Source organism: Vidua macroura, chromosome 1 (assembly GCF_024509145.1).
Source record: "Vidua macroura isolate BioBank_ID:100142 chromosome 1, ASM2450914v1, whole genome shotgun sequence".
NCBI classification, from domain to species: domain Eukaryota; kingdom Metazoa; phylum Chordata; class Aves; order Passeriformes; family Viduidae; genus Vidua; species Vidua macroura.
Window position 1 is genome coordinate 25,979,279 of NC_071571.1, and position 15,771 is coordinate 25,995,049.

The 15,771-nt window shown below is 47.3% G+C and overlaps 1 protein-coding gene across 3 annotated transcripts in view; it reads left to right on the forward strand.

The window, feature by feature from the left end:
* Window positions 1-1,128: 1,128 nt before the first annotated feature.
* The window catches only part of NXPH1 (neurexophilin 1), a 138,188-nt gene continuing 123,545 nt past the window's right edge, over window positions 1,129-15,771 (forward strand). The window contains exons 1-2 of one of the 3 annotated variants that reach the window (XM_053979446.1): window positions 1,129-1,610; window positions 2,306-2,467. In XM_053979446.1, the coding sequence (XP_053835421.1) occupies window positions 2,414-2,467 (54 nt within the window). In that variant the 5' untranslated portion in view covers window positions 1,129-1,610; window positions 2,306-2,413. Of the gene's footprint in view, window positions 1,611-2,241; window positions 2,468-15,771 lie in introns of those variants that run through there. The other 2 variants (XM_053979456.1, XM_053979466.1) reach the window with 2 other exon arrangements.

A 15,771-nucleotide genomic window follows, 5' to 3' on the forward strand; every position in this document is an offset into this window, starting at 1 on the left:
TTCCCCATTCTTTCCCTGCTCTGCTTTTATTATAGTGTTCCAAACTCAGACCCCAAAATTAAAATAGTACTTTATAGCTTGATACTGAAGCCTCAGATCACAGATATTTGTTACTCCTATGTGCTCTGAGAGAAGGATTTGACAGGACAACTGAAGTCCTCCTTTTCTTTCTCATTTCCCTCTCTGTACAGCTTACTGGCATACTTCTTGCTTTGGCTTTGGGAAGTGATAAATCTGAGGTTTGCTATTGAGTTTGGGCATCTGGTAAGGCTGCTCTGTGCTGCTGGTATCCTTTCCTTCAACCTGTCCCAATGTCACACTAGTAATGATATTGTTTAGGGGATGGAAGAGTTTATGAAAAATATCCATAGGATTCTTTGTAACGTAGAAGCAAAAACAGGTCGGTGAGACCTTTCCATTTGTATGACAGCTGTCAGGATAAGCCGTAGCACCCGACGCAGCTGAGCTTTCCAGCTTCACTCCGAGGGGCTGTCCAGCTACAGGTTCCTGCTAACGTGGGAGAAACAGCCCTTCTATCCTAGAGCCTGGCTCCCGCAGTTGTCACCCATCCGGGCTCCGCAATCCTGCCACCTCTGTGCCTGGCTGGCGGGCGCCCGCTGACTTCCCAAGCGGAGCAGCACTGTCGATGCACGGGACACCGCAGAGGGAGGTGGAAAACTAAAATGAAAGGGAAGAAAGAGGAAGAAGGTGCTCTGCCATGCTCCTTTAAGGGAGACAGCCGGTTCCCGCGGGCAGGCGGAGAGGGAAAGGGCTGTGCCCAGGCAGCAGTGCGGGCAGCAGGGAGGGCAAGGAGGGCAGCGCCCGCTCCCGGGCAGAGCGAGGCAGCAGGCGGATAGGACGGGCAGCAGGGACAGGGCAGGACACACGGCAGGCAGCAGGGCGGATAGGGCAGGCAGCAGGGACAGGGCAGGACACACGGCAGGCAGCAGCGCGGGCAGGGTGGGCAGGGCGGGCAGAGCAAGGCAGATCGCGCCGCCCGGGGAGGGCTCTAATTCATCACCCCGTTCAGCGGAGAGGATGGGACGCCGCTAAACTCCCCTTCCTCCCTCCTCCCTTCCCCCCTCGCCAAGCAAGCCCCCCCTCCTCCCCCCTCCGCTGCTCTTTCTCTTTCCCCAAGCAGTGAGCCTCGGACAGTGCTGGGCTCCAGCGCTTTATTTTAAGATGATCGGCCAAGGTCTTTGCAGATAGATTTTATCTGAAGTTAAATAGCAGGCGCTCGCCGCTCACTCGCCAATAAGTCATTTTTAATAGAGACAAATCGCTCTGGACGCCCCGGAGCGCCGGTGCCGCCGCTCTTGCCCGCGCTCCCCGCCGAAGGCGAGCGGGCAGCCCGGGCAGCTCCCTTCTCCCGTAAGTGTCCTGCTCGGTGGATCCTGCTCGTGTGTGGAGAAGGGGAGGCAAGGGGGGGAGAGCCTGCCAGCCGCCCTGACAGTGCCTACGCTGGATGCACAGCGGCCGCGGGACACCTCGGCGCGGAGCGCGGCGAGGAGATGCGCAGGGGTGGTGGGCTGCGCCGCGGCACTCAGCCCCTCTAGGCTCGCCCATGGAACGTCCCGCGGAGCCCCGTCCGCCGTCGGATCCCCCACGCCGTACGTATCCCCACCGTGGCCCCCCCGCGGCGGCGGGGCTGTCCGCGGGCCGCGGGGGCGGAGAAGGGCTGGGGCCGGGGATGGGGGTCCTCGCCCGTCGGGGCGCCCCGGGGCGCGGTCCCGGCCCGGGGTAAGGCACGGCGCGCCTTTAGGAGCGGCAGAGGGAGGTGGGCGCTTGCAGGGGTAAGCAGATCCTGCTCGGGCGTCCCGAAGGCAAATCTCTCTGCCTCGGCTTTAAGAGCCCAGAAGCATCCGGAGCCACGACCCCAGCGTCTGCTGTCGCCTTCTCCCCGCTCCGGCGCCGCTCCTCTCCCTAGCTCGCTGCCGGGGCTCCGCAGCCAAGTGGCGGGCGGCTGCCGGCCGATCCCCGCCGAGGGCACACAGACAGGCAGGGCTGGCAGTGGCACCCCCGGGGCCGTCCCAGCCCACACCACGGGGCTCTCCCGCCCAGCGCTGCCTATAGGCGGTCTGCCGCCACCTCGGACCGCGCGATCACTTTGTTTTGACGCTGGATTAACTCGATTTTAATCGTTTTTTGTTTCCCCCACACCCATTCACACACCCCATCTCCTCCTTCTCTCCCGCTGCCGCCCCCCACCCCCCGCCCCTCTTTCCCTACACACCTCTCGTCCCCCCTTGTGCTGAGCCTAACCTTGTCTAGTGGTCATGGGATCTATAATTTCGTTTTTGTCTAGGCTGGTGAGAGCTCTGCTTGTTCTGTAAAGTGGATGTCAGGTGGATCTATGTTCTGGAAGGAACAAAGAGGCAGCGAAAGCAGCACGGGGGAAGTTTGAGCGGCGAGGATGCAGGCTGTGTACTGGTACGCGGTCCTTCTGCTGCAGCCCACTCTCTACCTGGTGAGTGTCCCCGGCCCCTCTCACGGGCCAGGCATTGGGAAGCTCCTCGGGGAGGAGGGCGCCAGCCTGGCAGAGAACGAACAAACTCACGGCAACTACATGCACCCCGCAGCCAGCCCTGCCCCGTCCTCCCGGGAACGGGGCGGTGCGGGGCGGTGCGGGTCCCGGGAAATCTCCCGGGAAATCTCGTCGGGGCACGAGGAATGGGGGCGTAGACCTGTAACTTCTCCGCGGGGAAGGGGTGCTCCGCTGGGCCAGAGCAGGGTCGGGGTCTCCTGGGCCGCGTCCCTCGGTGCCACCTCCCGGACCGGGTCCCTGGGTGTCTGCGTGGGCACCAGAGCACCGCCGCGGGGGCGCCCGGCCAGGCTGTGGGATGGAGGCAACTTCCTGCCCTCTGCTCCCTCCTGAGGGTGGGAGCCCCTCCGGAAGCGAACCCCCGCGGTATGCCACTACGGGCGGTGCGGCACAGGCGGGCGGGAACTCGGCGGCGAACCCAGCTAGTATTTTCTGCGAGAAGTGTCATTGACTTTCGTAGCAAATCTCCTTTAGGATTACCGCGGGAACACGAGTAAACATCGGCGTTATCTCCTCTCTCTCACACACACACACACTTTATTCCCGCTACGATTGCAAGGAACAAAAACCAGGCAGAGTGCCCCTTTGCAGTCTGCATCCTCTCTCGCTTGTGATGCGTTAAGCAGGCAAACGCTTGGCGGCAGCTCATCCCCGTGGCTACGGGGGAGGGAAAAGACCTTTTTGAAGGAGCGTTGCCGAGAGCAGCACACCGGCGCCCGTGCTGGGGGTGGTGACGGCGGCGGCCCGGCTCCAGCTCCGGCTCCAGCTCCGGCTCCAGCTCCGGCTCCGGCTCCGGCTCCGGCTCCGGCTCTCGGGCTCCTCGGGCTCCGGGCGCTGCCCGCGCCGCCGCTCCCTGCGCTGTGGCAGCCGCGCCACCCGGGGGCGCTGCGGGGCAGCGCGCGCGCCCCGCGCGGAGCAGCCAATCGGGCGCGGGCCCGGCGCGGGAGGGGGCGGGGGGGGCAGGCGGGGCCGCGCGCGCTCCTCCCGCGCCCGCGCAGCGCCCGCCGAGCCCCAGCCTGTCCCGGCCCTATCCCGGCCCCATCCCGGCCCAATCCCGGCCCCATCCCGGCCCTATCCCGGCCCGGTACGGCACCTCCTGGCCCTTCCCGTGCCCGCCCGACGTGGGGTCCTGCCCTCGCCGGGCGGTGCCACGTCTGCCGCGGGCGTCTCTCCTCCCTGCGAATTTTATAGCCGGGGTGGGGGTGGAGGGGTGGGGGGAAATGGGGAGAAAAGTGCGTGGCAAATAATCCATCAAAAAGCCGGAGCGAGATCGATACGTCGTGTTAAATTTTAAATGTGTTTGCTGGCAGTTAAACTGCTCTCGACTCATTACAACAACAGTGCTGGATTTATTCTAATGCGCTGCAGTCTGAACAACAAGCGCATTAATTCTCCTTTAATTGTAAACTGGGAGCATTTGAAAACCATTCAGTGTGCAAATTATGCTGATTCAATTACCGTTTAGTTACAGACTTCATTACCTGAATACTTTTTTTTTTTTCCGAGGATTTGGCATTGCAGAATGAAGGAGACGATTTTCAAGTTTCCCTCGAAACAATGCGAAATATGATACAGAAAAAAAAAAAACAAACCCCAGTCGGGAATAAAAGACAAGCTAGGGGGAGGGAATGCTCCCTTCAGCTGGTCTGTGTCTTCTGCCAAAACACTCGGGGAGGATCCAAAGGATTTCCCTAGCACGATTTTTCCTTCTAACTCGATACTTCCACGTCTGTGCCAATCTCCCCCTATTCTCTGTATTTCAGGATTAACTCTGAAAGTTTTCATTAGGCTATCACATGATAACAAACTGTTTATTAGCACCGAAGCATGAAGTTTTGATTAAAGCTTTAATGCGGCGCCACAAAGCAGCAAGGTGCAGCACTTTGTTGTGCCTATCCATATATGTCGTCACTCCGCGTGGACAAAAGCTGTTTCAATTAGGAATTAAATTTTCAATGCTCAAACTGTTAAGAGGGTAAATGAAATGGCAGCACAAACAGCTTCCTATAGAGTTTGTTAAAAAAAAAAAACCTTTTTGAGAGGGGTTAATAATATAGGTGAGAGGGAAAATAGCCTGTTTCCCCTTCGCCTGAATTAGGAGGTGTTCATGGAGAGTGAACAGCTGCAGTGAGGCTGGGCTGCCTTGAAGTCGCTCATTTAGAAGACACTGTCTGCCTTGTAATTTCTCTTCACTTAGCAAACCGCTGCTCTTTTTCTTTCTTTTTTTTTTTTGTTTGTTCTTTTTTTCCCCCTCCCCTGTTAAACCTCTTTGTAAGAAATCTTAAGGAAAAAAAAATAGTGTTCTGCTTTTCTTCCCCTTTTAATAGAGCCATATGCTATCCAGCCTTATTGCCTGAAATTTATAGGGATCGTGGCCGACCTGAAAGAGTAGGAATTTTGCTGGGGGAGAGATGGTTCACCATATTATGTTTATTGAAAAGAACGTTAGTTGTGCATTGTGAGGTTCATTTTCTCATTGTTTTGAGCTGTGCAATGTATTGAAAGTGTTATATTTGATTTGCAGTGGTAGTGTTATTTCCTTTGGCCTAAATGGGTCACTTAGTACTTATTTGTCAGAATTAGGAGTTAACCTTTAAAGACTTTAAAGTCTTGCAGTTGTTTTCTTTCTCTACTTTTAGAAAGCTGCCGAAAGTGTTCAAACACCTACATTAGGTCTCGTTTACCACGACACTCCACATCACTGTTGCTCTTTCAAAAGCATCAGTCTGATTCTAATGGATGATGTTTCCTTAACTAACAGTGCTGTGCTGACTTGAAAATCGTCAGCGAGGAAGAACGTAAAGAATAAAGAAAAAAAACCAACAAAATAACATCCGGAGATTGCAGACTCTCATAGAGTTCTGTTTATAAGGACGCTGGGATTTTACACCATTCCGTTAAGGGAAAACTTCTCGTTGTACCTCCTGCGTAGTTGCCGGTGAACTTCCAGTCCGACACCGCAGGACAATAAAAGGCCAGGCTGTTTCTTTTAATTTCTTCCTTATTTTTTCCCCCCTGTGTGGAAGCAGCAAGCTGTAGAAGTGGCTACAGAACGCGCGGGCTGTTAGGAAGGACGGCAAGGATCCTAAGTATTATTTCTCAGAGGGACAGGTCAAGCAGGCCCTCGAAGGAGGAGGCAAATCGTTTCCGTGCCGGCAGCTGCGGAGCCGCTCCGTGCGGCGGGGCACGGCGGGTTGTGGCCCGCAGCTCCCGGCGGCGACGGGCGCTCGTCCCGTCCCGTCCCGTCCCGTCCCGTCCCGTCCCGTCCCGTCCCGTCCCGGCCCGTCCTGTCCCGGCCCGGCCCGGCCCGGCCCGTCCTGTCCCGCCGCTCCCCGGCCGCCGCCTGGGCCCTGCGCACCCCCGGCTGCGACGGGCGCCGGGCAGCAAAGGGCTCGCACACGGCGGGATTTCACCCCCGGCACGGTCCCAGGCTCTACTCCCGCCCGCTCTGGGGAGACCTTCCCGCACCATACAAGCACGGAGCGGGTACGTGCACCTCTTTTGCCGGGATCATCCCGGCTCGAGGAGACTTCGGCTCATTATTTAGGTGCTCCTACACCGGAGTAGCGGGTACGGAACTAAAATCAGTCGGAATTTTGCATGGCATGCTGCTAGGGTAAGGATCCCTCCCCCTCTCATCCCCCGCCAGGCTTGTCGTCTTTTCCCAGCAAAGTGTTTATTTACCGGTGGGTTTAATTAGGACACGCACCAGAGCCGGGTAGCAGAGCGCTTCAACTCTGTGCAGAAGTTAAGCAGCGCAAGAGCAAAAGGAGGGGTGGTTTATCCACCCCGCGGTGAAGGCTCTTTCGTGGGGGGAGCGTTCCTGCGCGGCGCTTTGCCAGAGGAGTAGAACTGCGGGGCTCACGGGGCACCTTGTGAAACACGGCAATGGCTTTGGCAGAGGGGCTTCGGAATCAGCCTGCTAACCTTCCCCCCCGTGCCGGGCTGGGATTTTAAGGTCTGTTTCACACCGTCGCTGTAGCTTGGAGGCCTTCTGACAGCCGAGAGGAGCTTCCCTGCAAAATTGTTGTGAATAACAGAGGTTTAAAATTGTCCTCAGCAGTGGCACACTTGGTACAGTATTTGCTGAGGGGGTAAACAGGGGGTTAGCGGCTTCAGAGTTTGTGTACATTTAATTTCGCTGCGTGTCGCACTGTTTGCGGTCATTTCACCCCGGTTAATGAAAGCTGTGGTGAACGTGAGGAAATATCACGTGCCGGCGAAGATAAGTTGATTTTTTTTTCTTCTTTCTTTTTAAAGATTGTTGCTGATTGTGTCCTACTTTGTCATGGAAGAAAAAAAAACAAACAACAAACAAACCTACACCTCTACAGGCAGAAAACAAAAGAGACAGGAGGCATTGTCCTATCGTAATCACCACCCACAGTATTTTCTCAGAGGCATTTGGTAGTGAATGCATTCGGGTATTGCTTTTTCCCCCCCAAATAAGCAATTTCTTTCAATTTTCAAATTGACGTCGAAGGCAGGGAGGGCGGGGGAGAGCGCTTGGCGGGCAGGGAGAGTTGTGGCTTTTTGTGTAGGGGAGTTTACCTAGCCTTGAGAAGCTCCTGCTCCCTATTTCTAAGAGAGTTTGAGAGACGCTGTAGCGGTGGTGTAAAGGGATGTAAAGGGAAAAAAAATTACCCTCTCGGAAGTTAAGACATGGAAATAACAACGGGACCCCGACCTCGTGTAGGTGGAACAAACTTATCTGTGATCTTTTTTTTTTTTTTTTTTTTTTTTTTTTTTTTTTTTTTTTCCAAGCGGAGGATAGTGTGTTCTTTTCCAGGCTTCCTTGCTTCCTAACCACCAGGGACCTGTGCTAGTTTTAGAAGGGGTTTCCCCGCACTGAACTTTCTTTTTCCTGATGCTTAGTACACACTATTTTAATTTAGTATATAGTTGGAGAAAGCAACCTGGAATAGATTTCACCTTCTGGGGAGGTGCCTGAATATAATCCAACATCCCTGACTCCCTTTGAATAGACAAATCTTCCAAGTTGGTATGGTACCTAGAGGTATCCATTTTAGCCTCTTTAATATTTCTCTGCATCTCTAAACCGCCATTTTAATTAACAAAAAACCATTTCTTAATCGTCTTGGAAAGTGCGGTGAAGCAGGTTAAGAAACCAATTGCTCGGAATAGCCAGCACTTGGAGAAAATGAATGTGTGAACCATCCTACCCTCCCTAGGATTGGCTTCTGTTCTCCCGACTGGATTTCGGTGAAGTATTAATGTGATTTAGCAGATAGTTTAACACCCAGCTCGCTCTTCTTGTAAGTCAGCATTAAACCACCTCCTGGGTGCTTTGTAAATACAGCTTTAGCATTTTTTTCATGCAGCAGATTGACATGTTGACGATTCTGCTCTAAGGAATGTGACAATAAAGTGGAAAACCAAAGGCTGACAAGCACTTCATCAAGGATAAAAAGGTTCTGCTGTAAGGATGTCACTCAATTTATTGTGAAAGTCGAATGAATTACGTTTAATGAAAGTGCTCCCCAGATGAATATTACCAGCAATTTCCTGAGTTGGCTCTGTCAGATGGATATGAGGAAATGCTAACCCATATCAAAAAAGATCTCCAATCTCAATTACTATGCAAGCTTTCGAAGAGCTCCTTTTTATTGATATGATATATATTGGCAGGTTCTCAATGCTGTGCAAACTACTCTCTGTTTAACAGGACAGCACATTTCCCAGTTTATTGTTTAACACTACGTTTTTTCTGGCTGTTGTATAAACTTCTGCGAGTGCCCTTTTTCGGAGGGGAAACTGCCTCTCATCCTCTTTCCCCTTCCGTGACCCAGAGAGATCAAAGTTGTGTAGCTGGCAGACAGCGACGCTCATTGCAGGAAGTTTGTTCAGCCTGGATGGACAAAGCCGAAGGTCAAGACAAATAGCTCGGCTGAGACAATGGCATTGGATACTCTAATTTTCAATGCATTTCTAGGCAACAATCCATATCACGGTAATATTTGTTACGACTAGTAGTCCCAATATTCCCACCCTTTCTTCGTCATTCCTCTAGGGCTTCTAGGGGCAAATTAGGAAGCAAATCAGTGAGCCCTCGAAGGGAGAGAAAATCTCTCTCGTCACCTCATCTGCATAAGAATTGACTTTTCGAGAGGCTTTTCTGTTCTATTTTAACTACTGTGACGCCGGTCGTTACTCAAGAATACAGCTTCTTTTCCCATAATCCGTCTTGCTGGGCTTGTTTGTGATTGATTCAGTCAGATTTCTTCTATTGCTTTGCCATACTCTTTCAATTTTTTGTATCAAAGCTGAGAGACGGTATTGAAGGACGACAGGGAGGCTCTCAAAATTCTGCAGTAGGACGGGGACATGGTGACTTTCATGTGTGGCTGCACTTCTTGCATGAAGCATTAATGAGGAAGCAGAAAGAGCTTGTCCTTAGCACATATCGGGTTAGTCTGTCTTTCTTCGCTGGATCCGCGTCTGAAACTTTCTTCAGAGTACAATTAGTCTACGTGTTATTTATTTATTTATTTGTTTGCTTGTTTATTTTTTAAAAGTGTGTTTTTCCCCCCTCTGTCGGAGATGCTGAGTGTTTCGAGGCGCGGACGGCGAGTGCAAGCGCTGCGGGGAGAGCGGGCAAGCTCTGGCAGTGGGGCCGAGAGAGGGCTGGCGCTGCGTCCCGCTCGGCGCCGGGCCGGGGCTGCCGCTGCCCCTTCGGCCGGGCCGGCAGCGCCCTGCGGCAGCACCCTGGAGAGCTCCCGCGCCGGGCAGCACCGCGGACAGCTCCCGGCCCCGACCCCGGCCCCGGCCCCGGCCCCGGCCCCGGCCCCGGCCCCGGCCCGCACCGCCGGCTACTCGCTCACAGGCGCCCCGTCCCGGGCTATTCAAGGTTTCGGGCTGCTGCTGCTTAGACCTCATCCTCAATACTCTCTGAACTTGGGGCTTGATGCTCTGTGCCAGTTTTCATGAAGGAAGAAGCAGACGGGTGGACCAGCAGATCGAAGTATTTGTTTACCGTTGCTGTTGACTGTCTTTCTCTCAGTGGCGAAATGGTAGCTTTATTTTCTGAGGAAAAGCTGATCAGAGGGACAGTACATGAGTATGGGGTGGAACAGGGGTGGTAGAATGAATCTGGGCATAGGAAACCTATTCTGAGATGCTCTGGCTTGTTTCATTCTATCCCAGGACCACGACATCCTCTCCTTTTGGAGTGAGACCAGAGATATCCAAAAACATTGGAGTAAAAAATGAGGTCTGAGACGTGGCTGACACCAGACATGAGAACAGGGAGTTATTAATTAACCGTGACTTTTAAAATCCTATGGGTCGGGGCAGGACTGTCTTTCTGACACAGCTGATGTCATTTTTGGGGTAGTGGCACTCTGAGGCATCTGTGAGGGGCAGCCAGATCTTGCTGCCTTCAATTGATTGCCTATGTCCTGGCAGAGAGTGCTCAGAGAGGGTATCTCCCAGCCCTCCACTTGCTTTCACGAGGAGATAATCACAGGCAACTGCCTCCACCCCTGTAAATCCCACTGACTATCAACAGAGCCATCCTCTAGAGCTCTGCTGCCTGAAAAACACTTGTCAATGAAATAGTGACTTTTGGCAAGGCAGGTGTAAGTGAATGACTGATGAAGAGTCCTTCAATGAAGGAATGTGATGGGAATTGACTGGGCTGAGAGGTAAAATAACCCACAATCTCCACCAGCCTTCCAGATAAAACCATAAGCCATTATTCCTGATCCATATTCTCCCATGAATATCAGTAGTGATTGTGATGCTTTTCCTGGATGTGAACATTTGCCAGTCCCTTTTGATTGCACCATATCCCTGTGCATCGTGTCTCACAACTGCATTGTCTGCTGCAGAGATACTGCTTTTATCTTCCAAATGCCACCCTCATTAATGTCAATATCTCACCGTCCAGCCAGTGACAAATGTCTCAGGGACGTTCATCTGCCTTGCACACTGTGTCATCTCTCCTGCTGCCTTGTGGTTTTCCTCTCCAAGGAGAGATTTAGTAATATTTTCTTCCTTACCCCCTGTATCTGCTCAAAAATGTTTTGTTCACTAGTTGGTCTCTGTCCTGTCCATTCACAAGTTAGTTTTGCCAGTGTCCTCTGGGTTATCACCTCTCTTGTTAATCTGTTTGATCACTTTGATGACAGGTTGACCAGTGCGTGCAAAGACGATCTGCTCTTTCCAAATCTGCAGGTTGTTGAAGGGGGAGAAATTAGGCCTACCAAATGATTATGATATTAGTGCCCTCTTTTCCTCAAATTTCATCTTCTAACCCAGACTTGACACAAAAAACCAAAAGAACAAAGAGCCTGGTTATTTCTTTGTGTGTGTAATCAGGTTATTGTGTTCACAAGAGCACTTGTGAATACTCTTTATTTTGCTGGGCTTTTGAAAACTGATAAGGCAAATATGTCTATGTTATTTCTTTGAATATTTACTTAAAATTTGGCAATAGTGTGCAGCAGACTTGTTTTAGAAGCAGAGCTGACAGCCAAAATAATAGTAGGAAAGAAGAACCTTTGCTCTTGGAAAGGCATGTAATTAAATTATAATATATTAAAAATATAGAAAATACATTAATTAATTATTAATACTATAGTAATATGTGACACATTAGAATTATATTTATTAATTTAAAAAGAAAAGTAGAGAGTCACTTAAATCTAACCAGTATAGTATCCTCAGCTGAAAATTAAAAGATGCCTCTTTCATTCCTAGTTGGAACATGCTTTGAAATAACACAAGTAGCATTACCAATGATTAGTGAGCAGTGTGTTTTATGATCCTCTTTCCCCTTCCCCTGCCCTATGTCAGCCTTGCATTATGTGTGAGTTAACTTTCAGCTGGCACAATATTTCCTGCACTCATTTTAGCGGTGCATGTGAGCTACTGGGTAACAGTAAAAATAGAAAAGGAGAAACATTCTGGCCATGTATTGAGAACACTATGGACAAACAAAGACTCCTCTGCAGCAGATCCTATGCCCTGATCCTGCAGTGTAACACAAGACAAGATTCCATGTAAATTGATGGTTTGTTTACTTGTGTGAAGAGGACAGATTCTGTTTATGTTGAAGATTAAGTAGACCATTTCTATTTCTGAGAATTGCTTGTCACTATTCAGATACCACTTCAAATTGAAAGCGTAATTGGCAGCTCTTAAAAAATTTTAGCTAATGGAATTTCTGTTATGGGTAGTTCAGACCACCTGTACCATAATATTTATCTGCACAGTCATTTTTATAAGCTTTTCTTGATTGAACTTTAGAAAAATAGTCCTTCTGCTAGGCTATTTTGTCAAGAAATGTTGTCATAGGCCTTCAGGTATATAAAACTGCTTATATAAAATTAATGGACTGCTTTTTATATTTACATTCTCATGCATAGCATTTGAGGTCTTGCAAAAGAAGAGATAGACTTAAAATAGGAATAATGTTAAAACTGTGTCCTCATGCTTATTACACTGTCAATAACAGTATTGTAAAATATTGGTGTGCTTAAAATCAGAATATTAATTTGTAATTTGACTCTAATTTAGAGTAATTTCTGCTGTCACTTACTGCAACTACTCTGTATTACACACAGAGATTTTTCTTAATGTTTCTGTGGTGGATGCTTTGCACCTTGAGAAGATTTTGTAAGAAATATTGATAGGTAAAACATGGCAATAATACTGTAGCTCTGTGGAAGACAGTTGCTGAGTGAACAGATCTTTAAGAATCAGGAAGATAAGAAAGACTACAGAAATGTGACATAAAAGATGTGCATAATAAATAGTACATGAAAACTTTCACAATTTAAAAAGATGGGCTCCATCCTGCTGCCTTCATCTGCAATGGATATTACTTGACAATGTCCACATTTTATATTCCTGCTTTTATTCACATTTTATTCTCCCTCCTTCCACAAACCATCACATTTGCTTAGCTGACTTGCTTGTAGCAGGTGGCAGTGTAGTACGTGTTGCAAGCAGAGGGAAGTGCATCAATACCTCAGTGGAATCACGTCTGTGAGTGGCCACTCAGAGTAGGTAAAAAATGATATTATCTGGTCCTTGACTAGACTGTGGTATGTGTGAATCATCATCTATATCTTTAGCTTCTGTCTTTGCTGAATCATGGGACCACTTGCTGTGTGTCTCCTTCCTTTGTGATGGAGAGCTCAGCTCTCTCTCTGCTAGCACAAGTCATTGCTGTAAGGTACCATCCTACAGAATTATAAATGTATTGGAATATAGTTTGTGTTTGGCTCTTAAATGTGCTAAATATTTGCTAGCTAGAGCAGACTCTGAGTCTTGGAAAAGTTATTCTATGGATTAGCAGAATGTAATTATATGGTTCAGTCTTCCAGTGTAACACAACTCAAATGAATATGGAAATGTATGAGTAAGTACATCAGAGGAGGTGTTGTTTTTGTTTTCCACAATTTATAAGATATTCTGAAATTGCAGTGTTGTAGCAGACACTTCAGAGTGAAGGCCAATAGCTTGCAACTACTTTTTAGAAACAAAACACAATCTCAACTGAAGTCAGAACACTTGCTCACATATGCTTCAGTGCTTTACTGAGCTAGGAGAAAGTGAATGCAGTATGGTTTTTGCATTTCTTTTTTTGGAATATAAAACTTCTTCCATGGAGGAAAAGATAACATATCCATGTCTTCAAAAATATTACAGAGTAATATTTTTGCCAAGAATCTGCTGAATTTACCTCTAGACTACTTAGAATCTATTACAGTATTTTTCTATAACCAAGCAGTACACTTGATACTATCCCTTATCCTAAAAATATTGTCTTTATTATTATTGGATAATACTTAATGATCAAAAATCCTATAATTATGAGATAATAATATCTTCTGATAAATTTTGAATTTTTTGAGTCATGATTTGTGACTTATTCTGACTACTGCTCCAGCTTCTGAAGAAATAGTCTACAAAAATACCTTTATCTATGAAATTAAACTAAAGTGTAGGATTTTCAAATAGATAATTCATGTGTCTTTTTTTCTTTTTGTAAATGTGTTTTTGAAGCATTCAGACAGCACCCTTGCTACTGTTAGAACTACAAAGACATGCAAATAGTGGCATGCCTCAGAAAGCCATGCATGGCCATTTTGCAGAACTATATTTAGGGTCTAAAGTTGAACTCTAACTGCACTATTGATGCACATGTTTTGCAGACCATTGCAGATTCTTTTTTTTTTTTTTTTTCTTTCAGAAGAAAAATGTACTGGAACAATGACCATGTAAAACAAAAAATGTGGCTTTATTTATTTTTCCACAAGAAACTTGCATGTTGATTCAAAACCACTCAGGCTCAGAAGAACTTTGCCATTAATTTTTTTTGGCTGTAAAATGGGGTCTTTAGCTTGATAAATATTTCCATTTTTATAAGGGGGTTGGAAAGATATTTCATTACATTTTAGCTTGATTTTTTTTGTGAGAACTCACTACTGATAGCTCATACAGGAAAGAAGTAGTAAACATTTCTAATGAACATGAAAGAATATGTATGTATGGGTATGTGGTATTCATAGCCTCTGGTCTGAGCAACTTAGTCTTCTGTGAAGTCAAAAAGAGCTGAGCAGGCTCTATACACTTTTATTTCTTTATTGTTTCTGTCATTGTTTTATTCTTTAGTAAATTTACCCAGAAGAATGTCATCCCGTCTTTGGCCCGCCACAGACCCTTCCTGTAGATCCAAGTCCTTTTGTTCTCTGGCAGAATGGCTCCATGGCTACAGTGCTCCTTCACCTAGAGTAATGACTGCATGGTTTGTCCATAAACTTTGATGTTTTACTTTATCCAAGCAGCACAGTGTTAGTCATCTATGTCTAGCACAAAAAAACCCCTGTGCTGCCAGCTGCTACAGGTGGATAGTTTGCTTTAGCTCAACAGGTGGAGCTGTGACTTTGTTAGCCTCCTGATTCAGGCTCCTGGGCAAGTCCCTGCCTCAATTTTGCTCAGGTGTTTTACACTTTCTAAATTTGTACTTACATTTCCATTGCTGATGGAAAGTTTTTAATCTCTTGACCTATAAAACATTTCAGGTAATGAGAGGCATATATGCTTATATATTCATCAAGGACAGTTAGTTTGTGGGAATGTGGTGGTTCTAGGGAGATTCTATGGGAGTTTTGTTTCACCTCAGCTTTGTATAATAATGGAGAAATTAGATGGAGTCCAAGATGGTATTTCATTTAGTCCTCTTTGAGCAAAGTCCACCTTGCATGATTGATTTTTTGTGACCTATCTTTTTGTTAGGTTCTTAAAGACTGTAGAGATGTTTGGAACAATTCTGTCTTCAGTGTGTTTAGAGGAAACTAGTTCCAGTGGAGTTATACTAATAACATTTATAAAAACAGCAAACTCATTGCTCATACATGCAATTCATCTCAACAACTCAACTCATAGAATTCTCATTTCATAGAATGCTTACAACTCCTATGGGCCCTTTTTTGCCTTGATTTAGCTGGAGCTGATCAATTGGTGATTGGAATGAATGATCATTCTGTGTCAGGAAAATGTATCATAGGACAACAAGCGAGTGGCTTGAAATAAGTTGGGATAATAGTGTGAGGATCCATCTATAAAGGTTCTTGCTTCTCCAAAGATTTCAATTTTCTGTATTCTCATGTTTCTTTATTCATTTTTCAACATACCCCTGTATAAACTTGTTTTGTCTGATTAATGTTTAGAGAAAGGTTGTTTTCCTATGGATTTGTGCATCCCTTGGTAAGTCGGTGCTTCAAATATGATACTGGATGTTCACTATTCATGTCAGAAATGTTCCTGATACTTCACTTACAGAGGCAAAGTCAGTTAGGGGAACAAAGACGATACTAACTGAAGATTTCAAGTCACAGCATCTCCAGCAAAGAAACAATCATTTTGATTAGATGAAGCAAAGAGCTCCCAAACAAACTCCAGACTAAAATATGCTGGAAACATTCACTGAATGCTTATGAATAAAATAAGCAGAAATCAAAATGGGAGAAGCTTTTTAATGAACAGAAGTATAGGGTAAATTAATCAAAGAAATTGTTTGCTATTAATAATGTGACCAGCCACAGTAAGATTCCAATAAATATGCCCTGTGGGGATGGAAAATCTACACAACTGAAATTGCATTGATAAATTTATCCTAGTTTCCAATGCTGTCTGAGTATGTATTTAGGAAAGAAAAGCTGTCACAAAGATAGCCTGGCAGAAAATTGTCTCAACTA